General features: G+C 37.0%; 1 protein-coding gene across 2 annotated transcripts, besides 5 other annotated features; it reads right to left on the minus strand.

The window, feature by feature from the left end:
• Nucleotides 1–181: 181 nt before the first annotated feature.
• On the minus strand, nucleotides 182–9276 carry onecut. Of its 2 annotated transcripts, NM_001272136.1 has the most exons (5): nucleotides 9064–9276; nucleotides 6630–8371; nucleotides 4939–5879; nucleotides 3384–3562; nucleotides 182–3156 (listed from the first exon to the last, which is right to left on the minus strand). In NM_001272136.1, the coding sequence occupies exons 2-5, from the start codon at nucleotides 8327–8329 to the stop codon at nucleotides 2731–2733; spliced, it is 3246 nt and encodes a 1081-aa protein (NP_001259065.1). In that variant the 5' UTR covers nucleotides 8330–8371; nucleotides 9064–9276; the 3' UTR covers nucleotides 182–2730. The 2 variants fall into 2 exon arrangements, with proteins under 2 accessions (NP_001259065.1, NP_524842.2); NM_080103.3 differs by having other exon boundaries at nucleotides 6630–9276.
• Nucleotides 3842–4188: a mobile genetic element.
• Nucleotides 6227–6459: a mobile genetic element.
• Nucleotides 6474–6536: a mobile genetic element.
• A 1174-nt stretch (nucleotides 9277–10450) lies between the features above and the next one.
• Nucleotides 10451–10535: a mobile genetic element.
• An 895-nt stretch (nucleotides 10536–11430) lies between these two features.
• Nucleotides 11431–11595: a mobile genetic element.
• The last annotated feature ends 715 nt before the right edge of the window (nucleotides 11596–12310 follow it).

The raw sequence follows: 12310 nt of genomic DNA on the forward strand, positions 1-12310 counted from the left end.
CCAGTGCCTGTTTCGGTCTGTCCTTTCATCTACACTCCCTGAAGTTGGAATCTTTTAACAGGTGGCTAGTATTTTTAAATTCGTTCCGGGATCTTAATTCTTAATTCGTCTTGCAAATTCGCCGCTTTACCGTCTTCTCCGCGCGCCCCTTTTTTGGTACAACCTCACAAGTAATAATACTCAAATAAGTTTGCCTTTAATTTATTATTGCATTGCCTGATTTTTACATATATACTTAAATTAAAAATGTGCCTAGACATACGCACCTCACTAATGCGCTGTTTACTAAATTTTTTTTTAAACTAAATTGACTAGCATACACCAATATGCATATTCCTATACATAATACTTCCTAGAGATATTAACATAATGACTTTAATGACATTTGAGTATTTTTAAAATATTTGGTATCATTCTAAAATTAACGGTGATTCATTGTGTTTTTTATTGTTTATGGAAAATCTACATTCAAACTTAACTGGAAGGATTTTCGAAAATTTTTCTTATATACACTTTATTACATTTATAATAAAAATTATTAGTTATTATTTGATAGCCATATTGTTTTTAAGTATTCACATTTAAAGTTAATTTCTTTAACCCCGATATTTCTTCATAAAAGGTAAATACTAAGGTACAATATAGGCCTTTTTAATGCGGATGAGTTAATTATAACATTGTAATTGAATAAACAATACAATACATCATATTTGTATGAAATGAGTAAATGATTTTTTTTTATCTTAAGAATTTGACTAGATACAGTTTTCTTTACATATTTGTTATTCAATTTACATATCATCAATTTGATTCAAACTAATATCTACATACATACACCTGTCCGCTTTACCAAGGACGTCTTATCTTTTTGCCTAAGGCCAATTGCATTCCGTTCCAATAAGGTAAAAATAAAGATATTATTTTTTAACATATAAATAGACGACATAGTTACTTCCCAAAGTCTAACTGACTGTCTCGATATATTGTACAAGGTGTACCTATACAAGGTGTACCTATAGTGCAAGTGGAGAATAATATGTCTTTGAATTGTAAATATTTGAGACATTTCTCATATTACACAAGGCTAGTGGTCAATAATGTCGTATAAAGGACCTTCAAAATTTTGCTGATGAGAAAATATATATGCGTGCGTAACGGCTTAACTACAATCACTTATAAATATTCCGCGTACTCAGTCAAACGTTAAGAAGGATATAAAAGTTTTAAGTAGGATAACGAATTTTAAAATAAATAAAAAAAATAATTCTATAGTAACAAGGAAGCTTAATTCAGCAAATATAAGTTTTGTACTTTTGCAGCTTTAACATGTCAAATTTTGTTTCGTTTCACAAATAAATTACAAATAGCTATAGACAAATATCTCGATCATGGATATTGACACTCCCTGCGGGGGTGGTGGAGACATGCAGATGAAATAACTAGACTACTATAAATAGTTCGGCATGACTCCTGATTAAGAATATAGGGCTATACTATATTGCGTACATCGAAAAAATCTATTCTTCTCATTTCTCATACCTTAAATGAAAAGTATAGGGTAATTATCATGTTGGGTGGTTTAAATAGCTCTTGCATGTTTCTTGTTTGTTTTCACTGTGAAACATCTTCAGTTTGGTCTACAATTTAACAATAAATCGTCTTACAAACGAGCGGTTGGAAATTATTGACTGACCGTCAATAATCAACCGATCTCACTTAAGCGGCAATTCGGCCTATTGTGACTAAATTTCGCACCAATAACTGTTGGCCAGTTCGGTGACCATATTATTTCACGTTTGGGACCGGCTATGCCTCCTAGATGGTGCGATTTAACGCCTTTAGACTATTGTTTGTGGGGATGTGATAAAAACAATGTCTATCGAGACAAGCCCGCTTGAATTGACACATTGGAAAACAACATTGAATTTTATTTTTATTTGTGAGATGCCGGACGAAATGCTGGAAAGAGCATGCCAAAATTGAACTAAGCGAATTGACCATTTCAAGCGCCTTCACATTTCCATGAAATAATCTTCAAACATTAAAATATATGGACCAAACCATTTCATCAAATTTTATGTTTTTAAGCTTTCCTTGTTAAGATTACATCTTGAAAATCAATAAATTCATTAACAGATAAGCATTAAAACAGGGTCAAACATTTTAGAAATAAAATCTCTGTTCATAATTCGGAATTGGGAGGAATGATACTGGTTTAAAAGTATTTGATATATGTATTTACTATTGCTGCTTTGAAAATATATTTGTTCAAATCAACTTTAAGCCTATAAACGATAAGCTTGCTAAACCTTTGGACACTTAAAGTGTCAGTAAGTAATGAGATCGCTAGATTTCATGTCTGCAGACAATCATTACCTTCAGGTCATCCAAGCCATTTCGAATAGGTATATCATCAATGAATATATGGGCCTCCTTATCGAGTGCTTCTTGGCAAAAGCTTTGTTTTAGTATAATCTTTTCATCTGAATGACGTTCGGCTTCATGCAAATGGGCCGACGAGATATCACCCCGCTTTTTGTCATGGCTCCCGTTGCTATTACATTCGTTATTCTTTCTGACAATGCAATCTATATTGACATCCATTTCTCTTCTTAGAGAAACCATGTGCGTACGAGACTGAATGCGGGTGCTGTTTAAGTAGAGAGTCGATGTCTTCGGAGCCATTACTTTGGGCGTGTTGATCGTTCGACGTCTGCTTTGGCTATGCTGTCACAACATGTCGCCGTTTGGATCATTGGTATCCCCATGTTCATCGGGGTCCACTAAATCAAAGTCGTGACTTTCTAGTTCCAAGTCCATATCAGCGTCTTCATCAAAAGCTCCAAGAGGCGACATAGCTGTTGTGTGAAGATTTGAGTAGGGATCTTGCGACATGCTATTATGGATAGCTTGATTTTGAGAGTGATTTTGATCTTGAATTTGAGATTGACTATGAGTGTGGGCATTATCTTTCTGCTGTTCGTCTTGTTGTTGTCGGCTATGTGCCACATGCATAGTGCTTTTGGAGTCATCATCTCGCCACTTATCCATCGACCTTCTTCTGGCGTTCATAAAAAAATTTCCCACTGTAGTAGGCTCCAGTCCCAGCTGTCTCGCGATGGTCACTTGCATCTCCTTCGAAGGTCTTTTAGTTTCCTGTAAAATCATTTATTATTGGTGGTTTCATAGCATAGGAATTTAGAAAGACAATTAGCGGCGAACATTCAATTTTGTTAAATCATCAATCCTGATGTTTTTAGAGATTCTTTACAATCAAAAAAAAACAAAATTTTTAGGCATTCAGGAAGGCGGGGGATGGCCTTCCTGAGAGAGATATAAAAAAATAATTTAATTTTTTTTAAATAGCTAATGTTTATACATACTTTGAAAATAGCTTGTAATGTTCGTCGCTGGAGATCGGTGAAGACCAATCGCGGCTTTTTAGGCTGGGGCATTTGTTCGATCTGGGGCTCTTCCTTTCGACGACAGCTAACGACGCTCCCAACCAAAACGCTTGTGACAGGTGTTGATGCAGGCGAAGAGTCCGATTCGTTTGTCAGAGCTGATGCAAGCCCAAACACACAGTTGAACAAAGAGTAGTTTTGATTACAATATATTATAACAAGAAAGGATGCTAGCATGTGAAATCCAGAGCTAATATACCCTTGCAGTAATTATATTAGATTAAAATTAAAAAAGGCTTTTGTACACCGAATGGGAACAATTTATAATAAAAAAATAACAAACCTATTACTGTTCTAATATTTTCAACTACTGTTTCAAAGTTTCCAATGGCAGCTATATGAGGTAGTCGTCGTTCGACTTAATCGTCTTAATTAAATTCAAAACAAGAGAGAACGTTGTAGTCGAGTTCCCCGACTATCAGATACCCGTTACTGAACTAGTGGGAATACGAACGAGAAAGTTCTATATTCTTTTTGGCATATCGATAAAAGGAACACGAAATATAATAAAATGAGAACAAATTTTCAAAAGAATAATTGGCAAAATAAATATTAAAATAAACAAATTTCAAACAAGTTTTTTAGCAAATCGATAGAAATTGACACGACTAATTAAACAAAATGTGGCATGGCTAGGTCGACTCAGCTATTAATTTTGATCAAGAATATATTTACTTTAAATGGTTGCAAACGCTTCCTGTTACTTACTTTCGAATCTAGTAACTACAAGTAACGCGTATAATAATTGGTATAATCAGCCGGTTATAAAAATACATATTTAAAGTATAAATATTTTTGATCAAAATTAACAGATGATGTCGGAATTCATTTTTCTAGTGCATGCATGCAATTCATGTAGGATTATATAATAACATGACATGAGGAACAGGTATCTGATAGTCGTGTTGTGATAGTTGTGTCTTTAAAAACATATATTGGAAATAATATCAAGGGAACGCATCACCTTTATATGTATATATATATATATATATTACATGTATATTATTATATGTATATATATATATTATATGTATGTATATATATATTATATGTATGTAAAAATATATTTTATGTATATATATATATATTATATGTAAATAGATATATATTATATTTATGTACTATATGTAATTTACCATAAAATATCAAATATTGTTTGCTAATTTCTTACTATTAAGGTCAGAGTAGATAAGGTAAAACTTTTAAACGAGACATAAAATAGTGAAAATCTTGAGAGGTAAAGCAGTTTTACATTTGACTAAATATATAAAATAAATAACAACATAAATAAGAATGGGTATTTTTTTTTATATTTTCGTAATAATAATGCTTAGATGTAAGAGAACCGGATATTTTAATATTTGTGTTTTGATTAGACCTGATCTTCAATAAATGTACCTATTAAATACTTAAACAATATTTGAATGAAAGTATTGGTGAAAAATAAATTAGCCTGAAGCTCAAAATAACTTACGATTTTGGATCATCGTAGGGCCGCCATGTGGGTCCAAGTCCGTCGGTATTGTGCCGGTGGAGCCACTTGGACCTGTTGCTGACCCAAGAGACATTCCAGAGCTCAAAGGAGCTCGCTGAGGAATTTGGGCAGCGGCCATTCGCAGAGCAGACATGCGCTGAAACTCGGGCTCCTGGAGCCATTTATACATTCTGCGAAACGTCTCTCGGCCGGATTTCAGCTTTGACCACGGCTTTGGGTTTCGCAGCAGATCGGACAAGGTGCCTTGCGATCGGCATAGTACCCGTTGTGCGAATATAGCCTGCGGAATGCTGTATCGCTTGAGTTCGGCTGAGATGCGCTGTGCCAGATCCTTAGTATTGATCTCCTCCATGTCACTGGAATTTGCAATGCGGTTGGAAACTGCACCTCCAGAGGACACTGTCCCTTTTGGTGATGCGCACGAGGAAACCTTGGCCTGCTGGCTGCTTGATTGAAACCCGTTTCCGAGAGCTGATGGAGACTGCTGGTGAATGACACACACCGACTGCGGGGTGCCATTGATGCCCGGACTGCACTGATCTGCTACAACGGAACTGGGTTCTTGGCTTTTGTCCAGGAAGTACTGTTCTCTGTGCCCTGGTGATGATCGCTCGTTTTGTTTAATGCCGCTCACCGAGTCGTCTCTTAGCGGAGGCGGTGTAGGAGTAAGAGACACAACCACGGGCATATCTGCGGTCAAACTAACAACGCCAGCATTGCTGTGTTTCCAATCATCCGCTTTCCAATCTGCGGGGCAGATCGGAGCGTTTGGAGCAAGATGTCGGCTTAGAGAACCACGAGCAGGTGGCACATTGAGTCGAGTCCTTCGCTCTGACGAAATGTGAAACCTCGCTTCCAGCTCAGCCGGCACGGGCATATGGAGCCGCACTTCCCTCTCAGAGTGCATCTGGAGCCAATTCCTTCAAATAAATTAAATATTATTTTTAATAGTATGGTTCAAAATGGTGGTGGTTCCACTGCACAGTACAAATAGCCAAAAGCATTGCATAAAGTAGAGTATTACAGATACTGACAATATTTAATAATATTTAATAATACCCACGAAAAATATTTAAAAAAAAAACTTTTAAGGTACACCACCCACGCCAATAAAAGTTTAGTTAAAGAACTCAATTATTTCAAAGAATTACCCGCTACTCGTAGGGTTGAAGGGTGTACTAGATTCATTGAAGAGTACGGTGCAGAAAACAGAAAGAGTTTCCGATCCTATAAAGTATCAAACAAAAACAACTTCTGCCGAGTTAATAAAAGATAGAGAATGATATAGTCGATATCCTCGACTACCAAATACCCGTTACTCAGCTAGTGGAAATGCGAAGGCGAAATTTTATCATTTTTCTGGGATATCGATAGATATTGGGCGGTTTGTAGGCGTACGAGTGGGCGTAAAAATGGTTTTTTTGGCAAATCGATAGAAATTTACAGAACTAATAATAATATGGAAAGATACAAAACACATTTAGCAAAAGTGTGGACGTGGCACACATTCGACAGAATGTAACAGGCAGAAGGAAGCGTTTCCGAATATATAAAATACATTTACAAATTCTTGATCATTCTGTCCGTATGAACGCCTCGACCCCAAGAACTATAAGTAGTGAACCATAAAATACATATGCCGACTAAAGTAGCTAAAAAAAAATACTTACGTTCCGCTATTGACGTCCGGTCCGTTTTCTCCTTCGGAGATGTGATCTGAGTATATGAATTTTTCTCTGTTGGCATCTTCATCTCCGCTATCCCCACCGGAGATATGGTCAGAGAAAGAGAACTTTTCACCGTTGACGTCATTATCTACACTATCACCTCGGGAGATGTGGCCAGTATAGGAAAACTTCCCACCATTGACATCAGCAGGCCTATGTGTGTGTTCGTGTGTTCCAGACTCCTTTTTATTGCCGTTGTGACTTAGCTGCAAGTGCGATGAATTTATAACGCGTCCCGAAACGGAGGAATGTAGATCGCACGAGACCAAATAGTTATTAGGCGGAGGGGAAATCATCGAAGATAGCTTTTCGTATGAAGAAAATGGTGACTGGACGCCGCTTAAAACACCTAGACCCAAATGGCCACTTCCTATGGGCATGGAAAGGGCAGAAAAAGAACTGCAATCGTTGTTGGAGCACACAGAGGATGTAGCATTGCCACTAGATATTGAAACAGTCCCTGTAGCCTCGCTGGATTGGTTGGTGACTTCACCAACCTCAACGACTCCTCCACCTGCACCATCTCCATTGACATCCGTGTCTCCACTGTCTCCTCCCGAGATGTGGCCAGAGTAGGCGAACTTCTCGGACATCGTTGATATAGGCGGAAGTGGTTGTATAGGGGTGAGTGTAGCATACGATGTTTGACTAAACCCAGGCGAAGATAGGCGATCATTCACCGAGGTCAGCGTCTGATACGAGCTGTGACTAAGCAGCTGTTCACGACTCCGCGAGTCGCGTTCATCATCGTCTTCATTTTCTAAATCTCCTTCTGCATCCCCATCATCATTTTCCTCACAGTCCTCCTTGTCGCTGTCCTGGGAATGGACGATAACCGATAGAACCTCCCCATGCCCATTGTCCAGTCCCATTTCCGAATGTGTTGATCTCTGGTGCAAGCCATGGATGATCTGTGTATGAGGTTGGAGATGCGGATGGTGGCTTGTTAGGCCGAATTGTTCCTCTTGCTCCAAAAGATGCTGGTGGCTCAGCGTAACTCCTTCGTCGTCGCAGCCAACGCCATCAGAGGAAATCTCATCCATATCATCCACGTGCACGCCAAGGCCAGAATTTACGCTCGAAACGTCTACAAGCATTCGAATGCGCCTATGGCTTTGATCCTGACTCTTGGATTGCACAATAAGTAGTTTTTGCTCCTGCTTTACCGCCGTTTCTTGAGAGTGATCCGTCTGGGAGACGTCTGCGTCTACAGTCAGACCATCCAAATTTATATCTGATGATACAAAGTCCACTGGACTGGTATTGACCTCACGCCCATGCTGCATATGCTGCCTATCTCGTTCAAGTAGCCCGAAAGGCAATGGCATGTTTCTTTGCTGCAACTGCTGAGGCACAATTTGATATGCTGACTGCCTGTTACCTTGTCCCAGTGCGTCTATAACCATGACAACGGAATCGGATCCCGATGCCGATCCCGACCCAGATGCAGAGCAGGTCCGGTGTTTCACCGGACAGGAAATTATGTCTTGCATAGACATTGTCAGATCCTGTCCAGAATTAGGCTGCTGACTGGACTGCGAAGGGCGCTCCGAATGATGACCCACAGTGATGAACTCCGATGCATCTTCAACTAACTCCTGGCTAAATGTTTGGTGGTCAATTATATCATTTAAGGAATCCATTCCTTACAATATGACGCTTGAGTTGGTACCGTAACTCAAGTGCTTTTAAATTTGAAAAAGAATGGTAGTCAATAGATTCATTTTAGGCGTTTGAAAAGTAGTCTTTTTTATATAACTTTCACTAGTTTTTAATATCCTATAGTTAATATAAAATCATAGACAAACAATAAAAACACATGTTTCTTAACATTTCCAATAAAGTTCTGGCCTTTACAAATCTGGTACTTCGCGTTATATTTGTTATTTATTAGTTGTACAAAATATTTTTTGTCGTTGCCATCGTCGCACGACCTTAAGGGTTGCTTTGTAAACACACAAACATAGGTACACGTAAGTGTTTGGTCGTACTTACACATACGGATAAGGCAATGTGTAGGGGGTGGCTTGCACTTTCTAATATATTTCCCATTTTTACGTAGGGACAAATTGGATTAAATGTTGATTTCTATAATAAAGCTCCTAAAACCGGTTGTTGACAGTGTTTACCTTACCTAATATCTAATCCACTTTTAAGGTAGACCTTTAGAACGGTGGATAAGTCTTTCTTTGCACATTTTGAACCAAATTTATGCATAAGTTATTACACAAATTACAATTAGGGTATTTGAAGAAAATTTCATACGGTTTCTTCACTGGAACGTTCCAATAGCCAAGTTTTCATTCGAATCAGACGAAGACTATTAATGTATTTGGGATTCCGTCTAAGAAGGGTTTGATTTTTAAAAAAAAGGTACCTTTTAACTGGATCAAACTGATGAAAACCTAGACGCTCCGGCACAGTGCCTCGTCTGTTTTCACAACTGAAACCTTCGGCTAGAAAATTTTCTACGCATGCACGGTTATACACTCATGTACACACATGTGGGTGGTTTTTCCGAAAGTTTGTTATGTGACCGCCGCGTTCCATGAAGACTTATCCTCACGCGAATTATACCCAATTCGAACTGAACGAAACCAAACCAAACACAACGGAACTGAAATAAAATTAACGGCCACAACGCACCACCATCGAGCTAAGGGTTGCCACATGCAGGCAGTGCACCACAAACCATAAACCCCACCCCGAAAATCTGAGCATGCGCAGTACGAGAAAGTGAGCTGGGATCTACTGAATTGTTCACTGCTTAAATAACTTTTTTGGGTGGGTTTGAAAGTAGCATATATTTATCAGTTCCGCAAGCGGGGGATTAATTTGATTCAAAATAACCTGATCCATTTTTTTGGTTAAAGCTTATAAATTTGTAAATGACAAATGGATCTTTTTATAAATAGTTTTCACCAACATATAGCAATGAAAAAGCAATTAAAAATGTTAGAATTGAGTTATCGTATAAGTGGGCTGGGCCAAAGACACTATAATGGTGTCTTTGGCTGAGCCCAATCGAGCGCATCGAATAGTGATCCTGATAATAATTATTGGTTTGTAATGTACACAATTTAAGCAGCAGAAAGCTTTGTTTTAATGTAATATTTATTATTCGATTTCTCGTATGTTCCCCAAGGGAAGGCTTTTGTCCCCTTTGATCGATTCTTTGTACTGGTTTGTATGACATGTCTTCGTTTTTCCAGCTGTCTGGCGTCACGCACGCGTCTTGTACTGTGTTCGTCTATCCTCGGACAAGTATAATGATTGAGTGGTCATGGGCTGCGGCATTTCAGGTCCAATGATGTAGACCGAGGTCCAGCGCCTTACCTTTATTATAAGTTCTCTCCGCCATTAACATGGCTGCCCTTGACTCACTTAGCATTCTAGAATTCTTCGGAGTTGCTAATTCTTTTCGCACTTAAAATATAACTGTGTTTCGGACACCGACGCTTAAATACTGCCAGTTTATAGAATATCCGCATTATTATATTTCGCATTATTTTGACAAGGCTTAACATTTTTCTTACATATCCTGCATATCTACATTCATAATCCGTTTTGCAAGCATACTTTTCGAATATGGTTCAAACTGGCCAATTGGGGTCTAAACATAATCCTAAAATTGATTTAAAATACACATTTAAAATGAAACGAGTTGCACCTAAATTTTTAGAAAATCGTTGTCATTAGCGCTCAAGAAACTTTTAATATCCCTTCTGGACACTTGCGCTGCATCGATGTATGTATCTGAAAGTTGCATGCTTAATATCAACTGTTTAACTAGAATTGTTCCTGAGATCTCAACGTTCATACGGACGGACATGGCAAGATCGACTCAGCGAATTCAGAACCATCAACAAGAATTTAAATTTAACTTCTGTCTGTTACACTCTCTTCAACAAATTTGAATGTTTGTATTTAAGCCAGGTGGTTTTTATAGCAATTTTGCAGTTTTCTGATTGCGAAAGATATTCTGTTCCGGCAAAATGCATTGAATTTAGTACTTTCTGGTAAATGTAAATGTACTCCATGTTGTTGCACGTTATATATGGACTCACAAGGACTCACTTTTGTGTTGTGGGGATTACTTAATTTGTTGTAAATTGTAGAAGTCCATGATTTTGAAGTGGACAGCAGACAGATGCAATGGTTGCCGTTATCTTATTGTAATTTGCTCGTAGAAAACCATTAATTAAAGTAGTGTTCGTAACGTATAACGTATTTGAATGTTAAAGCTGATAAGGTGCGCTTTCAAATAACATGACGGCGGTATTGGTATTTCAGGTTTACGCCGTGAAACATAGTTGGCATGTCACAAACATAATCTTATACACGATATTATTATTATTATTGAATAAGGTTTGCCATAAGTTGGCACATTGACTTTTAGTTCGCTGCTTTGCATGATACCTTGTCTTAGGGCGTTGGTATCTGGGTATCATATTATATTCTGGGTAGATATTCTCTGTAGACTGCTGTGAGGTTTCTTCGACAGTTTCCGCACTTTTTTTATTTTAGCTTAGTGTGTGCAGAAGTGTAGAAATACGTAGTGGTTCAACTCTCCTGACAATTTAAAAATTTAAATACTTTCGAAAATCTTTTTCTTTATTGACTTTCTTTAAATATATTTTTTACTCCAATGGCATCGCTTGCACACACTTAAAACAGGTATAATTTAGAAAATATATCCCATAAGTTTTATTAGAGAATGCAACTTTTTTCCAGATCTTTATATAAATAGTATCAATAAAACAAGTTTGTCCACCCTCTAAAAATAGTTTTAATCGTTTGTCTACCCTTTAAAAATTGTTTTTATCGTTGGCACAGCCATTAAAATAAATGTTTATTGTTTGTCCGCTCTTAAAAGTAAATAATTTCGTTTGCTCACCTATTAAAACTATATTGGTACATATGTATGTACTTTTTGAAATAGGACGTGAGAAAAAAAAAACTAAAAAACATAAGCAAGCCGGTGGAAAAACAATTCCAGCTTTTAAATTAAAAAAAATATTTATTTATTCTTTTTGGCTTAAAAACCATTTTACTTTAAAACTCCATTGGTTTGCCTACCCTTTAAAAGCTTTATGGACAACGATGCAAACGTTGATGTTTTTAAGCTTTCCAAGTGTTGTCTTTATTTTCATTAATGGTCCGTTTTGGTTTCCTATGGATTCTTTCCCGAACTACCTTTATTAAATGGAAAATTAAATTATCATTAATCATTAGAGCTACTATAACGGCTTTCACAAAAAAAAGTAAGCAATCGAATCGTTTAGTGATCAGTAGATATGCAACGATTACATATACATATGCATATACATATATGAATGTCAGATTATTACGATTATCAAGCAAGATATTAAAAGTATTGGTAACGCCTTTTTTTTAATATTTCGTTTAAATTTTCAGTAGAGAGACAATCACTTTTAATGAATATTATTCTCGTTCTATATTAATTAAAGGCCAAGTGTCAATAATTCGTATAAAACATAAAACAAGAACATCAGTTTATGCTGTTAGCTCATTTTGTACCAATTTCATTATTCCGAATTTGTGGTATTTCGTCGATGCTATTTTAACTTATTTTTTTTAAAGAAAATTTGTTTTCATGGATT

The sequence above is a fragment of the Drosophila melanogaster genome, chromosome 4 (assembly GCF_000001215.4).
Source record: "Drosophila melanogaster chromosome 4".
Classification (NCBI taxonomy): Eukaryota; Metazoa; Arthropoda; class Insecta; order Diptera; family Drosophilidae; genus Drosophila; species Drosophila melanogaster.

Bases quoted from the DNA above. Each gene is read 5' to 3' on its own strand.
- onecut (NM_001272136.1), bottom strand. From the start codon at position 8,329: ATGGATTCCTTAAATGATATAATTGACCACCAAACATTTAGCCAGGAG. The intron at 5,880-6,629 runs GTAAGTATTTTT...ATTTATTTGAAG, and splicing joins CCGGACGTCAATAGCGGAAC to GAATTGGCTCCAGATGCACT. The intron at 3,157-3,383 runs GTATGTATAAAC...ATGATTTTACAG, and splicing joins CATTACAAGCTATTTTCAAA to GAAACTAAAAGACCTTCGAA.